The sequence below is a fragment of the Magallana gigas genome, chromosome 2 (assembly GCF_963853765.1).
Source record: "Magallana gigas chromosome 2, xbMagGiga1.1, whole genome shotgun sequence".
NCBI classification, from domain to species: domain Eukaryota; kingdom Metazoa; phylum Mollusca; class Bivalvia; order Ostreida; family Ostreidae; genus Magallana; species Magallana gigas.
In genome coordinates this window covers 26,369,742-26,396,818 of record NC_088854.1, presented here as the reverse complement: position 1 = coordinate 26,396,818, position 27,077 = coordinate 26,369,742, and the positions used below count along the sequence as shown (strand labels likewise).

Genomic DNA, 27,077 nt, shown 5'->3' with positions numbered 1-27,077 from the left:
TTTGCAAATAAAAATTATGATTTTCAAAAATTTATTTCAGTAAATATAAACCAAAACTCTAGGCGAATTTGAACTCGTGATTTGCGGTTTACAAGCAAGCCCGATACTTTAACCACTGAGCTATGATGATATTCAACAAAATCGATTGACACAATCAATTCAACAAAAAAATTAAATATCCATCTTGTGACTAAGTGTCCAAAATAGTTACTGTATTAGTCTTGATGTAGTGGGATACATTAAACTGCTCATCTGATTCACCTTCAAATTTCACCAAAAAGAAAACGAACATCGGATGACTTTTTTTAATTAAAAATTTTAAAAATCAATATATTTTTAACACATTTCTACACATTTTTTTTAAATGTGTGTTTAAATCGTCTAAAAAATGGCATGACCATCCGGAATGGAAACAGTGTCATTGACTTTGTAAAATTACGTGATTGTATAAATTTCATTCTATAACTGCTACCTGTATCAGAATACACTATATTGCCATCATGAAGCAGGTATGTCTAATATTAGAAATAATGAGTAATCGTGTCACAGTGCCGTCTAAAACAAGACTTTTTGGAGTGAGTTTGCTGACAGCCGTTTTAAGTGATATGTTCAGATAGATAAACGATCTTGGAATCGTTGTTCAGAGTCTGACGTATTTGTTTTACAAAACTTCCTAGAAATTTGACTGTATTGTATTACAAGTAAAATAGATAAACACTCAAATTAATGCTATTTTATTTATTTTTATCTCTTGTTAAAAAATCTTTTTGGATTTTTTTATTCTATTTCATAATTTTATTTCATTTTTGAATTATACGTTTATGACAATAAGAGTAATGCACTGTGTATTTAAAAGAATGGGTGTAAGAGAATAATTGAAAGAAAATTCGTTATCTACTGGGTGAAAGAAATATTATAAATGAATTTTTAAGATTAGTGTTATTTGTGAAAGATTTACTGATATTTCCCTGAGATCGTCTATGTACTCCAAAATTAATCGGAAAGAAAGAAAAAATAATAAAATGAACATTTGATTTATGCCAATGTGGGAAGACTTGTTCCGGGAAGAACCAATGTCATCCATTTATGAGAAAAATTGTCATTTTCCATGCGGACTCGTGATTTGTAAAACTAAGACAATGACATAAAAATTATATGGTTTCTGTTTGAGGAACAGTGTCTGAGAGATTTATATTTTTGTTTTGGTTTTCTATCAGGCAAACATTATGAGAGAGAGAGAGAGAGAGAGAGAGAGAGAGAGAGAGAGAGAGAGTGTGTGTGTGTGTGTTTCCATATACTAGTAAACAGATTTTGTTTTACAACAATGTACACCGCTTTCTGTCAATCATGGTACTTCTAAAGGGGCATGGTCACGATTTTGGTCAAAAAATATTTTCCCGATTTAATGTTTTCAATTAATGCTTCGGCAATGGATTTTTAATAGGCAACCAAAATTTAGGTGTCTTTCGTTAAGGTATAAGCGAGTTTAAAACCTTACAATTATCTGCTATGTAAGCAAAGCTTTTGTTTACATTTTGAATGTTGAAAAGAAAATTCCAGTTTTAGACCAAAAATGAATTTGTTAATCGTTAGGAACTGCTTACTTATGCTTAAAATAAATATGAAGATAGACAAATTAGCTTAAAAAGGAATTTTTACTGGTATATTGAACCTATATAAACAAAACAAAATCCTTAAAAAAGATGTGCGGCAAAACGATCTTGAGAAAATCTAGTTCAGTCATCATTTCTTTTAAAAAGCACTTCACTCCACTGAATTTACATCGATACTGCATGACTTTAGCCATAAATGAGCAGGTCTGTGATATCCCCAATGACACCATTCCATGGTTATTAACCTCCATCTTGTATGGTATCTGCCTTGGGGAAAGCCCATGTTTCACATTCGATTCAGTGCACATCAGATCTAGATATTTGTTTTAAATTTTGGCCAAATGGGAATTTCTTGTCTGTTTATAGCTAATAGTTCAACAGAAATTATTATCTACAGTTATAGCTTGACGAACAGTTAGGGATGGTATCAACAGCATCTCAAAAATACAAAAATGACTCGATAAAAAAAACCGCAATATTTTAATACCCTGGCTGCGAACTGTGATAGCATGCCTCATTACATCGGATTGGTCCATTTAATGCCCATCCATCCCAGCATAGGAAGTGTTGGTTACGTAATGGATGAGGTTTTTCAAAAAGCCCACGGAAAGTAATCAACTATACTGTGCATTGAATCTTTATCTATTAACTACTGTGGAATGCAAAATGTCTCTCTCCTCTCAAAGCTTGGGATAATGGAAAGCAGTCTGCATACGCTATCCTTGATTATTATATAAGCTTTCCAATAACAGGGGACGATTTGATCTCGTGAGAGAAGGTAGTCATCTCTGTATACTAAAATGACTCTTTGATTGACGCTTTAATTGTACATCTGTATTACACTTTCTTTCTTTTTTACAATTTTCACCAAAGTTGGTTTAGGATATATTACCCATGCACCAAGCCTAGTCTTGCCTATTTATATGATAGTTAAGGTTACGTGTAGCCAGAAAATGACAAACTGCTATTTTTTACTAAACTGTTTAACCTGCTAAAAACAATTTTGAACAATTATCGAACTCCATTAAGAAATGCACTAATGCTCGACAGAGGAAAAATTAAAATGGTAATAGTTGGTCAATCTTTTTATATATATACAAATATGTTTTTTCCAATTTATTCCCTGTAAAAAATTGCAATTACGATTCATATCGTTGAACGCTATCTGTTAAATGTTAATCTTTTAAAATGGCTTGCAATATCATAAGGAATAATATTAATATTTGTTTTATATAAATTTAAATCTCGAACCATTTAAATAATTCGTCGAACAGGATAATCCAATATTTTTTTTTTTACATTTAATCAGAATACAAGCGAACAAATGATAAGACACTCGCTAAGTCGTTTATAGAACGTTTTATTCAAAATCGTCTATAACTGGGATAGTCTTGTAAAGTTAAGAATCCACTAGATATATAATTTTGAGCTTAGCAAGAATTACTCAGGGCCTGGAACTTGTGGTCAGCCTTTCAAACGTAGAAGCGAGCAGGGCCTTATCGAGGAATCAATCCTGATCTATTGTAGAGTGAAAATTATAGAGCTACAAACCTTCAAGCAATGGCACATACTAGTATCTACTTTTGGTATATTTAGGACTGATTGGCGTATTATATCCTTATATATAAATGATTGAAACCGAAAAAAGTCTTATGGCATTGTATATACATATAATAATTGTTACTTTATTGGCCTTTAAAATTCTTTAAAATTCCCATATCATGCCGCCCTGTATTGTCAAGAAGAGTATATTGGTCACTAGTAACATACTATGGAAACTCGCGATCGGTGCGTTAATTCACATACATCATAATTATGAGTTTTGAACATTATACACAATGTACTTCTCATAATTATTCTAAATATTTTTTAAACTATTTTCTTACATATATTTTTTTTAATTATGACTTAAACTCACAAGCAACGCCGTTAACTATCAAATATAATTCCGAAAATGTTCTTATAAAAATGTAGTCTCGCGGTAATAGTATATGCGGGTAATGAATTAAATTTGTCTACAGTTTTCGTTACATTCATACCACCATGAACAACAACAATGAAAACATTTTATTGTTTAAAGAACTTGGTTAAGTCAGCCAAGATTGCATACGGATAAACTATCACAGATTATGTTTGGAGTTAACAATTTCCGTCGGAAAATTTTTTTCTAAAACCGACACTTTTGATTTCACGGTCTACTTTGCAATGTCTAGATGTTCTACACGTGTCCATGTCAAGTACTACCTATCAGGCGTCGTTGTTATGTTAAACTTGATTTTTATTGCGCGGGGATCGTGTAAACAGTTAGACACGGGAAAAAGCTAGCTAGATAACTGATCATGAACAACCTATAAATAAGTTTATGTAAAGAAGTGATGAAATAAATGATCTCCACTTTGACTTAAGTCGTGTGACATACAAAGGAAAATAATAAATGACTGTTTATCTTGACCAGATTTTCCCATCTCGGAAGGATATTGCTATTGATTTTGCCATCCATTCGTATTCCATTGGAACAAACTTCGTTGTCCATCTATAAAATGAATATATTGCCTACACAGAGGGAAGAAATTCTGAACTCCTCCGTAATCATCCTTTATTGCTGCTCCTAGGCGAAACCTCCCACTCAAATCAAAGAGGGCGAGAGGCAAGAAGCCATCAAAACAATTGATTTCAAGGTTACAATGCAACCTGTTGTTTGTCAAACTACTCAAGCTCGACAACTTCTATTTTTACTTTTGCTTTAGAAAAGATCCATTGCATAGATCAGCTGTTTTCAGCCTCACTTTATTTATTGGTGTCATCAGATCCCCACATCTATATTTCCTCTGGGATATAGTCTACACGCCGCCTTTGTTTAGGATGTGGATTTGGATGCATTAACTTACTAGTGAGCAGGTTGTTTTTTTTATAGTTACGACATATAAATAGAGGTTCCTACATGGCTACAAATTGATTTACCTAGCGAAAAGGCATCGTGAATTTCAATAAAATGGAAAAAATATTCGGTTTTGCCTACTGTTCAGTTATTTTACTCTTCGTCCCTGCGACTTATTCAGTGGATATTTTAAAGATAGACTTCAAGATTTGGGAAGAAAGGTGCCTAAGAGGAAAGGCGATCCGGAATTTTATTCTTCATTTGAAATGTCAGAAAAATGTGATTGTGAATTCAGAGGATGGGATTGAAGACTCGTGTATTGTGAGACCATTTCATAGTGAAACTGTGAGCAACAGTTATCTCGGAGCTGATAATGCTTCTGTAGAAAGTATTTGCAAAATGTAAGTATCCTATTATAATGCATAAATAGAAAGTATCTGCCAAATTTAAGTATCCTATCATAATACATCAATAGAAAGTATCTGCCAAATGTGAGTATACTATCAAAAATGTGAGTATACTATCAAAAACGTTCATTTTTTTGTGCAAAAATTATGAACAAATAATCAATTAAATTTAAAAACTTGAATTCTCAACACTTGAGTACGACAGGCTTTGTACGTGTTTACACACAAACCCTCTAGGTAGATGCTTTGTAATTTTATATGCAGAAATGGATAAAGACACTGAATACAGATCTTAGTACTTCTACATGTACATGTATTTACCTAATACTTGGTTTGGATTAAGAAAAATGCTAGACACTCTATTATAATGATTACAATGTTTTAATTGCCACAATGAACGTTTGTGCAGTTAATGATCCCATGTTGTTTAATGAGCTGGATAAACCAACCACTAACCACTGGTGTATGGTATTGAAACTTAAACAACGTGAGTGGCGCAACATACCGTATCGTGTGGCAATATGGATTAAATAGACCCTATAGAGTCGATGTGATTCAAAAACCAAACATTAAAACAAACAGAATGCACTAAGTAGACTACAAGAGTCAATTGGGTTGTTATTATTTCTGCGTTTTATTGTTATTAGTCTGGGTAAAATGTGAAGGGGACCAGACAGACAAATGAAATTTTTGATCATAAATATTCATAAGGGACGGATGTCGAAGACATTGCATAATTGTTATTGTTTTTTCTCTGCAGATTTATTATAAATCGAATGTCATGGTTGATCTATACCAAAATCTAGAAAACTATTTCATCAATTACTTCAATTAATTCTTTGAACAAAAAGAAGGTGGAAAATTCTGATTAGTGCTGCTTTTTAATATATTTATATTGATTTTTTTTAAATTATTTTACCAAGAATTACGTTACATTTGAAAAGTAAATAGTCTAAACCTTCATCAAGATTGTTTGAAACTTCGAATGAGTATACATGTACATATATTTATTTTTTATTTCTTTATCTAATTAAATAAATTGTAAACTGGTGTGATTTTCAAATTTGCATTGATATTTAAAACTATCTGATAATGTAACAAATATGTTAATACTAGCGACACCATAAAAGTAATAAAAAGAAAAAAAGCTACGTTAATTCAGTGTTATTCGTCCTAGTTAAAATCGACCTCAATCTAAATAGATATACCGTCTATTCAAAGGCTATAGTTAAATGTAATTATGATTCATACTTTTATTTTTATTTTTATTTTAAGCGTTAACATTTGCATTTTCCAGTGTCTTTTTTCTGAGATGAAAATACGAATCGATTTTGTAATGTATATATTATGTATATATTAGTATCAACGAATATTTTTTTGGGGGGAGGGGGGGGGGGGTAGATTATGAGGTGTCCAAATACGGTCGGGCATGATTAATTTTATCACAAATCCCTTCGGGCTATATTAAATTTGAACACTCCTGACGGTATTTGATCACCTCATAATACTCAAAGAATGATTTATCATTCCTTAAATAGCACGGTGAATTTACCATTCAAAATAAAATCAACATAAACTCCAGATATCCTGGGACGTATAGCACATTTTAGAGACATTTGAAATATCACTATAAGGCAGATCTCTCTCTCTCTCTCTCTCTCTCTCTCTCTCTCTCTCTCTCTCATTCTTATTTCTGCAAAAATATTCAGCTTAATCAGTTGAGTTTATAAACAAGATATATTTGAATATGGCGACTTTTTTTCAATTTAATTATAATAATGAGGCTGTGTCTCTGATTATAATACATTTCAATATCATCTCAACTCTTCTTTTTTAAGAGAATGATTTAAACAATAAATGAAACTTGTTGATGACTCTAATGTACTCTGTATTGATTTTATGATTTTGAAATAATGGTTCATCAATCCTTTTCAACCTTGAATAAATGACAGTTAAAAGCTATTTCTCGAGTGCCTTATTTTCTAATTATAATGGACCTAAATTATTCTATAGACTAGACTTCTACGTCATAAAGAGTAGACCGAACATATACCGTCTATACAACATAATTATCGCTTTCATTTCATTTTCTCTCTCTCTTTCTCTCTCTCTCTCTCTCTCTCTCTCTCTCTCTCTCTCTCTCTCTCTCTGTTATATATTGTTTTTCTTCATATGTAGCAAAAATGTTCTTAAGCCAATTTCATGTGGGAACAGGCAGAAAAAGCATTTCGAAGGACCTCATTTTTTTTTTCAATTTGTATTTGCCAATGTATAGAAAATATTAATTGATGACAATAAATGTTTATTGTACGTAATCGGTCTTTGGGGAAAGGTGTCTGTAATTTGTTATTAAAAGCTTTTTATGTGTTTCTTTCTACTTTAAAAACCAAATATATCTTTACTTGCTCACCTTAATTATTTTGAAAAAAAAATGACTAGATGGAACATGTATTGCCAAAATCCAATTTACCGATTATGCGGTCCCTATTTATAAGAAACGATAATGATACTGATTTTAGCTGAAATTAGTTTCAACACAGACATTGAACTTCCGGTTATTTCTTTTACGTGCGGGTATCCAATTGTGAAAGACAAAGACGAAGTGACCTAAAGGGGCACCAGGTCCTACAAATTTACCTAAATAACTTTAAGTATAAATATGGGTATTTACATGACTGTTCAATGTTTCTACCGACAGTTATTCCTTTCTTGGCCATTTGTGTCTTATTCTGTGGTTTAATTATTAAATTACCATCTTGAGTTGTGATCAAGATCATTGCTCTAATCATTACTGCCAGAAATTCAGTGGAAGAGTTTTATGCCGCTGTTTGTCTTTTATCCAAAACTCGGTGGTATACTTAGCAGTTATTCACACCCATAGCTACACGATCTGAAAGAAATAATGTTAAATAGTGTTGACGTGAGTTGAAAACAAAGACTATGATAACACTTTTATACCAGAGTATAGATTCGATCATTAGATACCCCCCATGTGTTGCTCTTTTCCATTATTTTCTTTCTTTATCAGGATTCCCAGATGCCTACTCATAAAAAAATCTTTCTTCCCTTTTCCTAAGGCCGATTCCAGGGTCGTGATAAAAATTCTTAAAATCTATGAAGTAAAGAGGGGTGAAACGATGAGTTTTTTTAATATATCATAATTGGTGGTTATTCATATTGCTCATATGAACGTCTAAAAATATAGCCGTATTAGACATCTACTGAAAAAAGTATTAAATACTTTTCACCCCATAATTGACATTTGTTAATGTCCTCAAATGTCTGTAAATCATAAAATTTGATATTTGTATCTGAGAAAAATTATATCATTGACATTTTATCAGCGTTAATATATGTATAAGTGCTTAGTGACACCATCAAACTGCACCATTAGCAGTAGAGATAATTATTATAGACGTCTAACACCTTAGGGTTAAATTTTGAACAAATTCCATACATTTTACAACCTTCAAGTTGGTTCGATAAGGGTACTTTTTTCATTACACAAAATAAGAAGTTGGTCTTTCGGTTTAATTCGGGTGAATATTTATCAACTAATAAATCTAAAAAATATATTATTGACATTAAAACTAATTTTAAATGTGTTACAGCTTAGGAAACATACGACAGGTTCTATAAGGAGTATTGTAGGCACTTATAGGTCAATTACTCCAAATTTGTAAGCTCTTTTAGTGGACATTCTTGGAGTGGCAAAAGAGATTGGGACGGGGCTTCAAAGTTATTGACATTTGCAAGTACTGCTTCTTATATGAGCCCCCTGAAAAGCCTTTTACGCCCAACAAAACTTTTTTTTATTCATTTTCAATACAAATACATCTATACCATCCACTCACACCCCACAAACAAGTTGGGAAAGTAAACATAATATTATACATGATAAGGTCTTACTACATATTATGCCACATCAAAGAGGCATGCCCATTTTGACCATTTTCTTTGGTAAATCTATTTTCCGACACTATTTTTCCCTAAAAAATAGTAATATTATTAGTCAATATTTCACAGCATTATCAAATCCAATATTAGCCTTTTCTATATTGGCTAAAAATATGTCTCTTAATAACATGATAATTAAATTCATAGTTATGTATTTCTTTTCTGGAAAACAAAAATAACAGTTTAGGCAACGAATACAATTCTTTCACCAGACTTTCTCCATTCAGACATTATGAATCGTTTCTAAGAGATGGATGGACAATAAATGAAGAAATGTGTATAATTGTTTCTGGTTCTAATAAACATATTGAACATAGTGGGACATTTTTAATTTTACACATGTGTAGTATTTTGTTAGTACCTGATATTCTGTGGATAATTCTATAGTTAAACCATATCAATCCTGAATCTTTTGTAGCAGATCTAGGGTTCTCCACAGGGTTTCTCACAGGACTTGATAACATGTACACTCGCAGTTTATAAAGCTGAAACTGTCCCAACCCAACACTAGACATGTATATTCGTATAATTAACGAATTCATTCCTTAGACAATTTGAGAGCTGATTTTTTTTGGTACTCCTGTATACTTAGGCAAAACATACATGCAGACTGATATAGAAGAGTAATATATGGAAATTAAAAAATAAATAAATAAATAACAAAAAAACTGTTGCTGTCTTTAAATATGTCTTTTATATTTTAACAAATCACAGTTTTATCATGAAAATGCATGCAGTCAATAATAGGATGTGTTCAGAAAAAGTTTCTTTTTGTATTTTATTATCTGAAGTGTTAACGGATTTGGCATATTTTTAACAACAGATACAAAACAAAAATTGATCACCATAATACCTGCGTGCGATCATATCATATTTCACCCTGTAATCATCTTACATTCGACATGAAATCAAGATATGTGGATGCACTGCATAAATCAAAGCTAATCCTTTACGCGGTGTCGGCTGATAAAATAAAATCATTATGAAAATCAGATTTGGTTTGAGTTTACTCTTCTGTTTCATTAAAGGCAGAATCTGAGAGTGTTAAATTAAAATCAATCAAGCCCTGAAACTTTGAAATTATCTTGTATAAATTATTTTCGCTTTCTGTAATTGAATGGTACATTTACAATGTTTTGCACTTTTAATTTAAAACAAAGTACATGTAAGAAAGCATTTTTTAAAGGGGGATGGTTACGAGCTTGATCAAAAAATTTTCCGTTTATATTGTAATATACTGCTTCAGTAAGGCATTTCTAATAGTCATCTTTAATCTGAGTGTCAGTCGATGAGTTATAAGAGAGACACAGTAATTCTTAGTTACATACATGTATAATATGTAAAACAAAGCACATATCATGTTTTTGTTTACATTTTGAATGTTTAAAAGAAATATCCAGGTTTAGACCTATAATAAATGAAACAAATGATAGGAACTGTTTATAAATGTTCCAAAAACTTAGTAGAGAGAAAAATAATCTCGGAAAAAGAATCTTTACCGGTAAATTGAATCAATATACAAAAACATAACACGAGCCTTGTTTTCGTAACAAAGAGTTGTTAGCTCTGTATCTTGCTTATCACTCTCTGGTTGACAATCTGACACTAGCTGACCATCCTGACCATCGCATTACTAAAGCATTGTAATAAATAAAAATGAAAATATAAAACTTGACCAAAAATCTTGACTTAAACCCCTTTAATACGACATGAATAACAAAAAATACTGAACGAATTTCTTAATCGTCACAACTGTATATGAGAACGAAATTGTATAATTAGAACATAATTAGAACATTTTCAATATTGAAAGTGTTGAGTAGGATTAAAATAATAGAGTGATATAGTTTTAATTTATTTTCCTTTTCAGGAAACCAGAAGCAAGATCTCAAACAGCACTGTGCCTGAATATATCGGGAGACTGCAGCGATATCAAACACGTAATCGATAAAAGTCCGTCCATGTTGCACAAAAATCAAACAGATCTGCTGTCTTTGACGCTAATGCAATACAATCCTTTACGTTTAAAAAATACACCGCAAAATATCTTCGACATTTACAACATATTCCTTGAAGTTGATTCATATGGTAATTTTGGGTAAACTTAATTGACTTTAATGGTATTAAATTGAAGTTTTGATAAGGAAGTAAAGCTAGGATAATTACTGTATGGCATATCATGTGCACGTTTCCCTTCCTTTTTAAATAGATGCCAATTGCCATACACAGTTAGACTGTTCCTGGTCGCTCCACAATGCGCAATGGTCTAATTGGACTAGGTATCCTTTCGATACTCCCGAACAAGGTAAACACTGAACAGAGCATGCGCAGATCCAGAAGGGGGGGGGGGGGTCAGACTCCCTTATGAAAAATTCTAATTAATTTATAATATTACTGATACTCTGTCCCGAGTTTTTGCTTCCACCACTTTTTGCCTAATATTTCAATAATAGTAAATACCTTTGTGCTCAACTTTGTATGAAAAATGTCCATATTATCTGTTTTGAAACGCCCCTCTTCCGATTCAGGTTTCAATACACATCCCAAAATTGAAAGTCTACGGAGATTTTGCATTGCATCAGCCATTAATAAGCCCGGATGATAACGTTAAAAAATTGCGCGAGGTATCCCGAGTACTTCCGAATGGAGAAAAGATGTAAACATATCCCACTATAAATCTCCGTAAGAAAATTGTTTTCGTTCCTGTGAAATTTTATGAGTGAAAAGGGATGATTGTTCAATGAAGATATCTTGGATATATTCCTTTCATCGATTTCAATTGTATTTCTTTCACAGGTTTGTGTATTTTTATTAAAAATAATCAAAAATTGATGGAAGCAATAACTTGGGACAGACTATAGTAAAATTGCCAAAAAATATGCTTCTGATTCCCCTAACCCATGGCAAACTCAAATATTCCCGCACAGACCCCCTTCCTGGAAACAATTTCTGGATCCGCATAATTATGCATATAAGAATTAGATTCATCATTATCAAACTTCTGTATATGCTCTTGTGTTCATTTACCCTCTATTAAGTCACAATATCAAACCCAAATTGCAAATTCAAATTAACTTAAGTGCCAATGGAAGAGTTTTGATAAGAGAAAACATGGCGAAACAGCTTTTAACCATGTAGCGGTGAAAAAATTGCAGCAGATCATATATGTCAATATTCCAGGAATAAATGTAAATACAAGAGGTTTTGCAACATTGGTTCGTTTGACCTACTTTCTGGAAAAGTAGTTAGAACTGCAATCTAGAAATACATAAAATAATTCCGATATATTGCAAAAAAAGTCCTGACATTTTGATTACGATCATTGCTTCTAGTGTATTGCAATCTTCGTGTGACTTTTAAGTCTGGGTAGATAAATCTATTGAAGAGAGCTCAATTATTCTCATTAATGATCTGATATATATGATCTACATTAATTGAAAGTGATACTTTTACAAACAATGGAGCATAAAAAAGAAAATATGTCGATCAATAACACCATTGTCCAAATGAATGTTTAATTAAGCATTATTTTTTTTTTATCTTTATCCTACATGTAAAATAAAATAAAACCTACAATATATTTGTACATGTAAACCTCGCTTATAACAAAGTGCCAGGGACAGGCGATTTTGCTTCGTTATATCCGTAATTCGTTATATCCATTAAGTTTATAACGCGAAATAAAGTCACAGGGAATGAAAGTCACTTCGCTGTAAGCGTCAATTCATTATAAGCGTGTTCGCTATAACCGTGTTTTACTGTACACTGGTATAAGTGCTTTTTAAGTCAACAAACTTGTTTTGTTTTGTTGTTGCTTTTTTTTTGGGGAGGGGGTCAATAAATTTTTGTTTAATTTAATTAAAATTAATTCAAATTATCATATTTGATATTTTCGTTGTATGGAGCTCAATGCATATCTATTATTGTCAGAAATTACCTTCACTGGGACTGAAAATGGTTACTTGGAATCTCCTGTTATTTCTGGTTCCGCTGGAAATACGTGTTTGACATGGAATTCGAAGGGATTTGGAAACATTTCACTCCAAGCGACGTCAATTGATTCTCAGAAAGTTTTAGCCTTTAAAAGTTTTAACATCGAAAGCAAGGAGAAGCAGTGAGTATGACCTAGTTCTTTCTCAATTCTCTCCTCTTTTACAAACTTCATACAAGACTTGCATACGCAAAACGAAGCATGACGGGTACAGATGACTTGAATTTGATATTAAATCGGGCAGAAATCTCGGGCAGAAAAAATATAGCCGTATATCATTGAAATGACTACTATCGACTTAATTGCAAGAAAGGAATACGAAATAGACAATCGAACACACCATCACTGATAATGAATAACCATTGATTAGTTTTGTTATATCATGACTGTCACTGTTCAAACTATTATAAAATGTCACAGAGCTCTTAGACTTCTCGAATTCAACGTAAACAGGAACTGAGCTTCCGGTACGTTTAAGTGGCCAATTAATTTTCCATTTGACGTCACTTAGGTTTAAGCGTTCGATTTGTTGATGTCTTTGTTTTGTTAAAAGTGATAGATGCTCATTTTTTCCGCTATCTAAAGATCTTTGAGAGTGCTAAAAACGTCAAAAATTCTGACTGACTGCATAAGCTGTAGATAAAGCTGTGTTTTGAATGTTGAAGCGATAAACACAATTTATAGTCATGTTCTAGAAAAGAATTCGAAGACAGACAGTGATGATTTTTTAGTCAATCAAACGGGGGAGGGACGTCCACTTTCAGGAACTATCCTTATATTAAGTGGAACAAAAACGTTAATTAAACTTTGAGTTTAGTTGGAATTTTTTTAGTCAGAAATTTGTGATTAAAATAGTATTTAAATTTGAGGTCAAGTCATTTTCTATTTCAAAAATGTATTACTGTGTTAATACTCCAGTTACAAAACCAAATAGCAGTCTCACTTTTTTGATTTGTCAGTGTACGAATATCGCTTGGGTGTGACAAATACATGTGCACTTTTTGCAGAAAATACACGATTCACTAACGCGGGCTTTTGGTTTCTACCATTATTTTAATGCCACATTTGTAATTGAAACGAGGTGTAATAAATGTAATTTAATCGGTTAAATGTTTTTGAAAAAAAAAACGAGATGTGTTCGTCGCTCACTTCATTAATGTTACTTGTATGACAGGGGACACGTTTGGGACTTTGGAAAAATTGACGTTCCATTCATCGTGCGCTTCAGACTAATTGAAAGTAGCAGTTATTTCATCAGTGTCGCCGATGTTGCTTTTACCGATTGCAAAAGAGGTAAAGTAGATATGTTTCTAGTTATGCCTTTTTCGTGTCATTTATGCATCAGTATCAAACGCAAGGACTCTAATATTAAAGTTATTGAATTCCACACATAATTATTGCTTTGAGTTATAAGGAATATTATAATACTTTTGTCTATATGAAGTTGAGATGGTAAGACAGCTATTCATAATTGTGTCAGCGTTTTTACTTATCGCAAAGTTATGCTCCGAGGTATAAAATGTGCTGCACACCCCCTCGGAATGCTGTCATTTAAATTTTGACTCCGATTTTTGTTTCTTTGAAATTTGATAGGTTGGCTTCCTCTAACACTAATTAACAAGAGGCCCATGGGTCACATCGCTCACCTGAACAACAGTTCCTAAGAATATTTCATAGCATATGCTTTTTTCTGTTCTACACTTTGAACCCCTTTCTGGGGCACCATTGTTGGTCTAGGAGTTGGCTTTTACAATTTTGAATTTACATTATTTGAGGATGTTTGCGTAGTAATCTCACAAACTGTAGCAATGTAGTTCTTGAGAAGAAAATTTTTAAACATTTTCCCAATATACTTCTTTGTTAAACTTTGAACCCCTTCTGCTGCCCAAGTGTTGGCTAGGGTTACGGCTTTTACAATTTAGAATTTTCACTATTTGATGATCCTTGCACAGTAATCTCAAAAACTGTTACATCATGATTGTAGTTCTCGAGAGGAAGATTTTTAAACATGTTTCATATATATATATATTCTATGTTAAACTTTGAACCCCTCTTGGTGCCCCGTATAAAACCGGGAGTACCGATTTGAACAATTTAGAATTGACAATAGCCAAGGATGTATTCATAGTAATATCTCAAACTGTTGCACTGTAGTTCCTGAGAAGATTTTTAAACATTTTGCTATTTATGTTAAACTTTGATCCCCGCCTTGGTCCCAGTTTGGGTCCGGGGGTCTTGATTTTTACAATTTAGAATCTTCACTATATACACAAGCTTTTGTGTAAGTATTGGCATTTCCGGCGCAGTGGTTCTTGAGAAAAAGATAATTAAACATTTTTCTTATGCATTTCTATGTTAAACTTTAAACTCCACCTGGGGCCCTAGTTTTGGTCAGGGGCTCACAATTTTTATAATTTAGAATCTTAACTACAGGTATATATACAAGCTTTCATGTAAATAAAGGCATCTCTGGTGCAGTGGTTCTTGAGAAGAAGATTTATAAACATTTTATTTTATCATACTTTCATGTTAAATACTGAAATCTGATTGGTTTAGCCGCAGTTGATAATCCATTCTATAACCCTCAGCGTTAGTAACACACTTAGCATCGGGAAACACAACGAATTGTTACATGCGCGTAAATAATGCGCGTACAGTTCGCCGTAGAATTCACGTAATTCTATATAAAAGCAATATAAAAATTCTCTAAAATTAAGACATTCAATATAATAAAATAAAAAGTGCCTGTTTGGGAGGATAATAGTTGAAATTGACACCTCTCGAAAACCATTGTCAACCTCCGCTTCGCGTCGGTTGACAATGGTTTCCTCGGGGTGTCAATTTCAACTGTTACCCTCCCAAACAGGCACTATTTACATAATGTATTTCTATGGTAAACATTGAACCCCGCCTGGGGCCTCAGTTTTGATCTGAGGGTCACGATTTTTACAATTTAGAATCTTCACTATATATACAAGCTTTTGTATAAATATTGGCATTTCTGGTACAATGGTTCTTGAGAAGATTTATAAACATTTTTCCTATGTATTTTTATTTTAAATTTTGAACCCCGCTTAGTGCCTCAGTTTTGGTCCGGGGGTAAAGATTTTTACAGTATAGAATTTTTCACTATACATGTATATACATACAAGCTTTTGTATATTGTTAAGTGGTTCTTCAGCAGAAGATTTTTAAAGACACACACCCTCTACTCACTGTTTCGCAATTATCTCTTAAATAAGGGTTTAGCCTTTATTTTAACATTTAGAATCCCCTTCCCATAAGAATGCTTTGTACCAAGTTCGGTTAAAATGGCCCAGGGGTTGTTGAGAAGAAGTCAAAAATGTGAAAAGTTTACAGACAGACAGACAGACGGACGGACGGACGGACAACGGATTATCAGAAAAGCCCACTTGAACCATATTCAGCACAATGACGTTAGCGATTGAGGTCAGCAGGTTCAATTGCGCCTTTCTGGCAGAGCTCGGAAAAACTTCCCGGATGTATTAAAACAATACCGGGTTTTAGAACTTTAAGGAAGTAAAGTACACATCTCTGCAAACACATACATTTGTTGATTTATATCGAGTTTTATAAAAAGAGGGTTTTTGTGGACGCCTCTTATATACATTCAAGGTGTATTTCTAGCTCTGTCGGAAAGGCCCGAGAAGTTGCGATTGTAATTATTCGATATCCCTGAGTTGGATGGCTCTTTCATTAAACCCTTAAGAGGGCTCGATGTTCGTGGCCATTTTAAACTATTTTGATCTCCTTCAGAAGAAGAGCTTTATATGAAAAGATTCTAAAAGCCTATTTCCAATATGTAAAAATAATGGATTTTTTCTCTTCTAAATAATAGTTCATAGGTAAAGAAACCATATCTAAAAGTTTTTGGTAGATCTGATGGTTAATTTGTTGACCATGGTCCATTGAGCATCCTTAACACTGGCGTCGGAAGCAAATTGAAAGTGGGGGGCTACACTAATCCTCAGAAATATTAAAGAAAAAAAAATATTCCAAAAATCATGGAAATCCTAATCCCTGGGGGGGGGGGGGGTAAATTTAGGAACAATTATCTTTGCTGCGAGAAAAAGTGGGGGGGGGGGGCCTGAACCCTCTATGATGCTATGTTCCTAATGGTTAGGTCTAACTTTGCAAAAAAAAGTGGGGTGGGGGGGCTAAGCCCCCCCTAGCCCCCCCCCCCCATCCCCCCCCCCGGTTCCGACGTCTATGCTTAACAAGAACTATATGTATTCTTCTCAGGCAAATCCTCGGGAAATCGTTCCTGTCTCGGGTTTGTTTAATAAATGAGCTATCCCACCAAAAGCCATTGAATAAGTTAATACTATGTCTTTCAAAAATATAAGGTTTACTTATATGTTTGTTTTTGCGATTCGTAGATTAAAAATAGTTCTTATCGTGTCAAGATCACCCTTGTCATACAAAGGCTTGCAGATCTTATGACATGCATCACTATCTAATCGCCTGACAAACGAACATTCCGCTAGGTCCATCACATCAACAGTTACGCTACGTGTAACGGCTTAACAAAATCATACAGGAGTTTTAAATAGATCTTTTTTTTGCTTCGCAACTACGTGCAGCTTTTTGCACGTCAGGGTGATAGAAATGTCGGTGATCGTTGGACTTGTTAGATGGAGGTTCTGTAGTTTCTGAATGGCTGGCCGCTGATCAAAACGACATTTCGTTTTATTGAAAGGATTTTATGGACTGACACATAAAACTTACTTCATAGCCAAGTGGATAGACAGACAGACATTCTTTATTCCGTCTATAAGTCAGAGATTAAATCCATCAAACAAGTGTTTGGTGCAATGTGTTTATAATAAATAGTGCTGAAATTTCAAGCATGAAATTATCACGAAGAAATATATACAATTACTTATATACAGAACACAATCAATGTTCAAATATCATGGAATGTTCATTTTGAATCGCAAATATTTAAACAAAATAACGTTACAAGAGTGCTCGCTTGTCCTTTATCATCAATGTGATACCTTCCGAAACTAAAAGCATATAGTTTGCCCACTCCTCCTCTGGAATGTACGAATTAAGTAAAAGGAAAAATGGGATAAAACGAAAAAAAAACTTCTGCGCTTACCATACCATTTGATTTGATTGAATGAGATTGTGTAAAATTGCCGCTAGCCTTATAATTTGTATTGAAATGATAGCCCCTGAAAAATTAAACGTTGCTACTGCGATGTTTAGAATATGACAAACACCAGCGGGGGGTAAAGTGACAGAGATATTGATCAGAAGAGCTGAGAAAATAAATATCAATTATATTATTTAATGGCAAATTAGATAATGACTTAAAAATGTTATTTGTGACTGTTTCTATCTGCAACTAGTTTTCTTCTTTAAATTAAAACACACACGTGTCAATATTTAACGTGTCAATATTGACACACGTGTCAATATTTAACGTGTTTCAGATTCCTATAGAAACTGTTCCTTTGAGACGCCCTTACCCTGCCCGTTGGTGGAGACATACCACGGATGTAGCCTTGTTCGTACCAAAGGGGATCCTCACAAAGACATTGAAGGTAAAACTCACATAAATGCATTTTATTCAACACTACTTTACACTTTTACAGCGTAAAAGTGTCATTTTAGACGGGGTCACGTGACCCCGTCTATTGGTTTACTGTCAGCCGAAGTCTCAAACCGGAAGGCACGCGAAGAACACATGAATTGAGTCAACGCGTAAGAAAATAGTGCAGAAAGTTTTCATGCATTTCAGTAAATATGTACTATAAAAACACGCATTAAATTTTTTTAAGTCTTCTGTGTATAAACAAAATTCTATTTAGAAAATAAACAAATAGTTTTATTGATCAAAATATTCTTGCTCGGGTTCAAATGTGGAATGAGTTACGTAACTGAATGCACAGCGCCGATGACGATTCAGTTGGTGTACGAGCTCATTAATCAATAGAAGAGGTTGATGGTGGAATCGAAATTAAAGTTCCCAAACGCATGTGCCATTTTTGAAAAGTTGTGAAATTTATTTTGACAATCTTTCACCTTTATACAACCAAACTTCATGCGCAAGCCGAAGTTAAAATCGGGACGTGTTATACACAGATGTTTTACAAATTAAATAGGTGTTTCATTGGCTTCCAGTCTACTTGCGGTATGACTGCTGTTCGTCTCTAAAGGAATTTTGTACAAAGAAAATAAAAACAAGTCTGAATTTACCTTCTTGTTCGTTGGCTCTTTAGTTGATTAAACTGAATTTAAATTTTAAACAATGCATTGGAAGCAAAATCTATAATAGATTATACATTTTGGAAGACTTTTACATCATATAATTTAAACAATCTTATCGATTGAAGAACCAAGTTAAATGTTAATGTTCATGTTTTCCGGCTTAGTTGGAATCAGGCTTGGGATGAATTACATTGTAAAATATTGCATTACATTACCATTACTTCATGAATTATAGGGCATTAAATTATCATTACTTAATGTTCTTGAAGTAATGCATTACATTACCATTACATGAGTAAAGTAATGCATTACCATTACTTTGTGAAAAGTCAATAAGTTTTAAAAAAGTAATTTAAAAACTAAATAAAAAGTTTTTGTAAATATTTCATAAATAAAACATGCTTAAAATATTTACAGATTCATGGTCATGTTCACTATTAGGGTCAAATTTAATGACTTATACAAGATTGCTGTTGCAATTTTCTACAATTATGAAGGCCGGGATTGAGTAAAATTTAGACAAAGTATCAGACAATTGCAAAAAAGCAGAATTAACATAGATTGTAACAACTAATTCAAACTCATAAATTTTGAAAGCATATTCGAGGAACTCCAGGACAATTACAAATTCAAACTTTCAAGACCACGTCTTTCAGTACTCTCAGTACTTTGATTATAACACCAATCTGGCGAGGATATCGCTTGTTGCAAATTAAGTACACCAAATATCATCATTCAATATAAAGACATATTGTTCTTGGGTCAAGCTAAAGGCATCAAAGACAACTGAAGAATATTCAAATATTTAAGTCGGTGTTTGTTTTCAAACACAAAATTTCGTAGGATACATGTATTAGAACCATTTAAACAAGAGTTTTGACTATGGGTAGTTGTGTCAAACAGCAATGTGACGACGAAGGCCTGTTTATTTCATAGCTAGCCACTCAGCCATGGCTTTCGAGGTAAGACTACGCAATTGATGCATATTTCGCTTGAAATCACGTGATTTTTAACTTGTTTTGACGCAAGGAATAAATAGCTACATGTACATGATTGTACGCGCTACTGAAGGTCCAAGGTCTTGTTGAAGTGGTTCTATAAAAAAGTAGGATGTTATTAAAATGTTCGATGGAACGATAAAAGGAAGCTACGTAGAATTTGTAAGAAAAAATCTCCTTATTTGTACAAAAAAGGGATGCACAAAATTATCAAAGGTCAAAATCTCGTACATGCATTTTATTACTCTCTTACTAGTATTTTCTACGGGGTAAAAATTAAGTTGTCATATTAAGGTAATCCTATACTCGGCAATTAATGGGCTCAATCATTAAAAGCTTAGCTTTAAATGATGAATATACATTCTAGCAATACATATACAAAAGAAAATATGTATGTTTACATGCTAGTTTGTTTGTTATCACCTCTCAGACGGGTGTACCCCCTTGCGAAAATTATTGACAATTATGAAATTTGCCAGACGTCCGTTTTTCATAAAAATAATTACAAATTTTGGGAAAATTAGAACTGAACATACAAAATAGAGTATAAATATTTATTTAAGCCATATCTCATCAATAATTTTGCGCAAATTTTTGTAAGTAAGTACGCTTTATAGACCTGATGTATCAAAATAGAATACAAAAAATGCAATGCTAGTATCACGTTTGGTAATTTTTTTACTATTTTATGGACTCAAACTTAAATGTATGGTGTTTATTCTATAGACTGACATCTTAGAAAAAAGATATGGTAAAATAAATTACATGTTGACGGATTACTTTTCACGCCATAAGCTCTAAACCAAGTAGATCCTGACGAAAAAATCCGTAAAAGTCACATTTTGCTACAGTTTTCTGCCTAGATCTGTCAACAATGTTAGATATCATTTAAACATTAATTAATTGAAGATTGATTAAATTTGAAATAGCTTCTGTCTCTAAATTTAAACCGGTTTTAGTAAAAGAAAAAGAAAAATTCGGGGGAGGGGGTCAAAACAAAGAAGATATAAGTATACCTGAGATTCTGGTTAATCACAAACTTCGTTTTTCATTTTACTTTCACAGAATAGAGTTTTTCAACATTTATCATTTCTATCTCTCATAGAATACATATTGCCATTGTTTACAACAGCGATGTACAGCAAAATCAATACCGGGTATCAAAAACGCTGTGTAAAAGTCGAACCAATATTGTAAAATCCGTATTATGACGTAGTGCGATACTAGGACTACTTTAACAGAGATTTTGTGAAGATATCAATTAATGCAACGCATACCAACTATCACAATGCATAGTCATTTTGTTCAAAATGGTCAAGAATATCAAAGGTGTCTGGCGGAGATACTAATTTTGAAAGCGATGTTTGTCTAGAACTACTTGTACATAAACCATAAAAAATAGAATTTTAACATAGATCTGTACCACACACGCTGTCCATATTTTAAATAACAAACTTTTTTAGAAAATGTCATTCACGTGATGTCAAAGTAGACTGTTTTCGGTCTACAAAATAAGTGTTTAAATACATGTACAAATACAGTCCACATATATTCGAAGAGGTAAATATTCCCTGGAGAGCTTCATAATTAAATATACTCATTGCTTTTATAGCTCACCTGAGCCAAAGGCTCAAGTGAGCTTTTCTGATCACAATGTGTCCGTTGTCTGTCGTTGTCGTCGTCGTCGTCGTCGTTGTTGTAAACTTTTCAGATTTTCATCTTCTTCTCAAGAGCTATTGGGCAGATTTCAACCAAATTTGGCTAAAAGCACCACTAGGTGAAGGGGATTCAATTTTGTTCAAATGAAGGGCCTGGTGGTATGGTGGGGCCACAATGGGGGAATGGATTTTTACATAGGAATATATAGAGAAAATCTTTAAAAATCTTCTTCTCAAAAACTATTAGGCCAGGAAAGCTCAAATTAAAATGGAAGCATCCTCAGGTAGTGTAGATTTAAGTTAGTTCAAATCATGGTCCCCGGGGGTAGGGTGGGGCCACAATTGGGGGATCAAGCTTAACATAGGAATATATAGAGAAAATCTTTAAAAATCTCAAAAACTATTAGGCAAGGAAAGCTTAAATTTGCGTGGAAGCATCCTCAGGTAGTGTAGATTTAAATTTGTTCAAATCATGGTCCCCGGGAGTAGGGTGGTGCCACAATTGGGGGATACATTTTTATACAGGAATATATAAAGAAAATCTTTTTAAAAAATTTCTTTTAAAAACTATTTGGCCAAGAAAGCTCAAATTGGCGTGTAACCATCCTCAGGTAGTGTAGATTCAAGTTTGTTCAAATCATAGTCCCTGGTGGTATGGCAACAATAGGGGAATGGAATTTTACATAGGAATATATATATAGAGAAAATCTTTAAAAATCTTCTTCTCAAAACTATTCGACAAGGAAAGCTCAAATTAAATTGGGAGCTTCCTCAAATAGTATAGATTCAAGTTTGTTCAAATCATGGTCCCTGTGGGTAGGGTGGGGCCACAATAGGGGAATCAAGTTTTACAAAGGAATATATAGAGAAAATCTTTAAAAATCTTCTTTTTTAAAGACTATTTGGTCAGAAAAGCTTAAACTTGTGTAGAGGCAAGGTAGTGTAAATTCAAGTTTGCAAAATCACAGTCCCTATTGGTAGGGCGGAGCCGTGATGGCAGTTTGAATTTTTATATAGGAATATATAGAGAAAATCTTTAAAAATATTCTGGGAAAGTTTTAGGTCCAAAACTCAGTACTTAGTGTGAAAGCACAGGTTATGCAGATTTAAGTTTGATGAAACCATGATTCCCTAGAGAAAAGTGGGGCCACGTAATGAGGGGGGGGGGGGGGTATATAGGAATAGAGAAAAATCTTACATGTACAACAACAAAAGGGGCTTCGTATTTACCTAAAAAAAAGAGGTGGATAAAAATTGGCAGATTTCAATTTTTTTAGCAAGATCTACTGTACTTAGTTGTCAAGATATTTTGATACTGTAATGCTAATTAGATCAGAATTAAGGCAAGTGTTGCTCAGGTGAGCGATGTGGCCCCTGTCATGTCCACAAAAAAAGATTTGTGAAAGGTTGTGTTTAGAAGGAAATTTGATACATATTAACTAACATATGTTTTTCGGCTAAACTTAAGTATTCAATATACGTATACATAAAGGTATAAATAATTGCTGTATCATTTGTGCGGCTCAAAACAACGGTGGTAACGTTTTATCTTTGCACTTTGGTCGTCAACATTTGTACAAACTTCATTAATTAATGATCCAAAAAAGGCATACCATTTTTTTTTCAGATGATAAATTAAAGGTCGTGTTAATGAAAAGACTCTTTCGATAGACAAAAAGCATGGTTCACCCCCTGTAGTTTTATTGTATTTAGCAGCAGACGTGATAAATACATGTAATTACTTTGTTTTTCATCTAAAAGAATATCATTCTTGTTGGTTTGAAAACATAAAAAGTACCAGTATAACTTTGATCACAATGTCAAGGCCTTAGACTCCGGTCCACATCGATGGTACTGGGTAATCGCGGCGAAGCCAGTGTTTTATACAGAAATTTAGGGGGGGGGGTGATCGAAATATGTTTGTTACTGTCATGTAAACTATGTAATTTATAGTAAGCATCAAGGTCTTTGGTTAAGGACACTACTGTAGATGTACAACATATAAGTGCATTGCTTTTCACTCTAAAATGAAACGTAAGGAATTAATAATTATGTCGCGTCATTACCTCTGAATAATTTTGCTCCGTTTAATTTTTAATTGATTAAATAAAACACATAATACAATCTAATATTAATAGCAAAATAAATTTTTCCGTGCACGTATCATTTATCCAATGTGTTAAAAAATAATATGAAAAACATTTGCTAAATACTATCACATAAACGTGCGTATGGTTAAAATTGTGCCGCTAAAATCAAAAGAGTAGGATTAACTTGTGCCGATGTATGATTTTACAACAAAATATCGCATCAAAAATGACAATTTTTTTCGAAATATTATATTAATTTTGCTCAGGTGAAAGCATTTTTTGGCAATGGCAAAAGATCGGGGGCAAATACTATTTTTGTCCTGTAAGTCATTTTGTTTTCTTTTCTTTCTTCCAAGCTTCGTTATACATGCAGTATGTATTTGTTAGTTGTTTAAAATTTAACAACTATTTTTATGCACCGATAGAAAACTTGAATTTTTGAACCAATATTAAAAGCAACGTTTCTTGCCTCGAATACTCTCTCTCTCTCTCTCTCTCTCTCTCTCTCTCTCTCTCTCTCTCTCTCTCTCTCTCTTCTCTCTCTCTCTCACACACACACATACACACACACACACTATGAAAAAATATGGTTGATTTTGGCAAGAATATGATTGTAGCATGTAGCTAGGTCACGGAAAGCTTTGTCATAATTCAAATTTTTATTTTGAACTTATGGTCGCGCACGGTGTTGGTGTTAATTTCGGTAACGTCAAAAACGTCATTTGACTCATAACGTAATGATACATTATATTAAGCACAGCATACGAAAAATTAAAAAATAAGAACTTCATATTGATTACTTCTGCGTGTAAAAGATTTTGTATTTCAAAACTGCAATTTCAAAATATCTTTTAAATATGCACAACCAATTCTTAAGTTCACAACGTTAAAATGTTCCAATATTAGTTCAGTTCAGCGATATCAATGTTCAAAACCATGTGATTCACTCACAGCTTGTAATATTGTTAAATGAACTTCCTCTGAAATTTGCAATGTGTCATTGATTTTTCGAGGTAATGGCCTCGGATAACTTGTGTACCTCTTCTGTAAGCAGCCCCCCCCCCCCCCACCTGTCCATGTCATCTTTTTGTAGAATTGATTTTGAACTTGCTTTCATTTCATAATAATCATTTTCATTATCGTCACAAAGTACCGCAGATATACAGTCTTTTGTAATTAAATTTGATAATATTTGTGATTCCGATGTTTCGTTCTCTGGGTCTGCTGTGTCATTATCCAAGCCTTTTTTTGTGAAATAAATCAGTGTTGCATTGCCTAAACTGTTACTGAGATCGCATTGCTCAGAATTGCCCTCAATGCAATCTTCGCAATTGTAACAAGATAGGGGTCGAATGTAGTTTTCACCAGAAATAACTGACACGAGCTGATGAATAGATCTGATTCCCGGCAAAGGTTTATATAACCTTGCTTTTTCTCTAGGAATTTCTTCTACATATTCAAAAATCCTTCGTCGAACATTTGTAGAGTCCTTGGGAGTTTTAAGTTTTTCTTTTGCAAACAAATAGAGGCCTTTCGCATCTTGTATGATGCAGGTACCCCTAATGACGGCAAGATCAACATGATTTTTTAAAAATCCTCCCGCTGCATCTTGTGGGCCCTTTGCCTTTGCGTGGCTGGGTTCAAAAAATTTCTAATTAACTTTTGATAACAAAATTCTGAAAGGTAATCTGATAAGTCGCCGAAACAATGGCGACTTTTATATTGTGCAGCACAACCATCGCAAAATTCATGCATTGTTTTGACCTCGTACGTAATGGACTTTAGGTAGTCAGAAATAAGTTTTTGACAATAATGGGTAAAATGTTGATCATGCTTCTCATCAGGAGATATGACATAAAAGTGTTCCGTAACTATTTCTGTTTTTTCCGCAGTACTTTCCAAACCGTCTAATTCAAGGATAGCATGCCTGTGAAGTATGGTTACATGAATGGAGACTTCCGTTTTTTTAATAATAATTTGATTGTATTTCGTTCCTTTCACTACAACGATAATTTTCGGAAAAGTCATGAATTGTAACGCAGTGATTTTGAGGTAAATTCTGAACCAAATATCTCAATTGTTGGACTTGCCATTGAGCCCCCATATTATGCATTGGAAATTTTTCGGAAAGCTTAATCATATATTGGAAAAGTTCAGCAGGCTTTGTAACCTTTTTTACGAGCATCAGTTTCTTGGTTTCGCCTCTTTTTGACTTAATGTTTACATAATCAAAACACTCCCAAGAAACATCAGGGGAAGCGTCGTCAGTTCTTAGTTCCTTGGGTGCAAGTGCACTTTCTTAACACCACATTCCAAGCAAGTTCTGTCTAAACATGATTTGTTATGTAGACCGTCGGAATTAGTAGGACAAAGAGTTTGATTACTTATTTCATACATATCATGATATATTACAGGGTCTTTCTGAATGACATACATACGAAAGCCGAATAGGGCCACATAAAAAAATATTTTTATCTCGTAATTACGAGAAAAGATCTCGTTATTACGAGTTAATTATCTCGTAATTACGAGAAAAGATCTCGTTATTACGAGATAATTTTCTCGTTATTACGAGAAAAGATCTCGTTATTACGAGATAATTTTCTCGTTATTACGAGTTAATTTTCTCGTTATTACGAGAAAAGATCTCGTTATTACGAGAAAAGATCTATATAAAATGGTGCGTTTCTGAAAAAGAATTCGACTGGATCACACTTTAAGTCTATCTTTTTCATTCCAGAAACGTTGATTCAATTTTGATCAATATTTAAAAATAACAAGATCATTATTCATTAATTTCTACATATCAAAATGATTGGTTTCGACATTTTATCTGGTATTAATAAAAGGAAAGAACTTTATGTAATTTTTCTATTCAACTTATATATATTATAATCCCACTCCGAAGTAAATACCAGGTAGTCCTATAGTCGTAAAAACACAGTTTTATTAGTTACAGATAACTTTAATGACTATATAGTTTCAGTCATGGATATGGATACACAGGATTTACCCGAATTTGTGTTTTATATGTTCATACACAACCTACATGTATATTGAAAATAATTGATTTTATATAAACATTTTGGAGTCTGAAAAAAAATAACACGTATCCTTCTTAATTATTGACATACAGTTCAATGAATTTTTTAATCAATTTGCTTTGCTAATTCTTCTGAAATTTCTTTAAAACTGCTTGGTCCGATTTTATATCAAATTATGCGTTTTAAACGATGATCATGCTA

At 33.2% G+C, this 27,077-nt stretch overlaps 1 protein-coding gene across 1 annotated transcript in view; it reads left to right on the top strand.

Annotated features, from left to right (window-relative positions):
- The first annotated feature begins 4,957 nt into the window (after positions 1-4,957).
- LOC105338739 (uncharacterized) overlaps positions 4,958-27,077 on the top strand; it is a 37,014-nt gene continuing 14,894 nt past the window's right edge. Inside the window, exons 1-6 of the mRNA XM_066075890.1 lie at positions 4,958-4,982; positions 10,726-10,943; positions 11,065-11,160; positions 12,786-12,969; positions 14,021-14,139; positions 18,309-18,419. Of these exons, the coding sequence (XP_065931962.1) occupies positions 4,981-4,982; positions 10,726-10,943; positions 11,065-11,160; positions 12,786-12,969; positions 14,021-14,139; positions 18,309-18,419 (730 nt within the window). The 5' untranslated portion in view covers positions 4,958-4,980. The remainder of the gene's footprint in view (positions 4,983-10,725; positions 10,944-11,064; positions 11,161-12,785; positions 12,970-14,020; positions 14,140-18,308; positions 18,420-27,077) is intronic.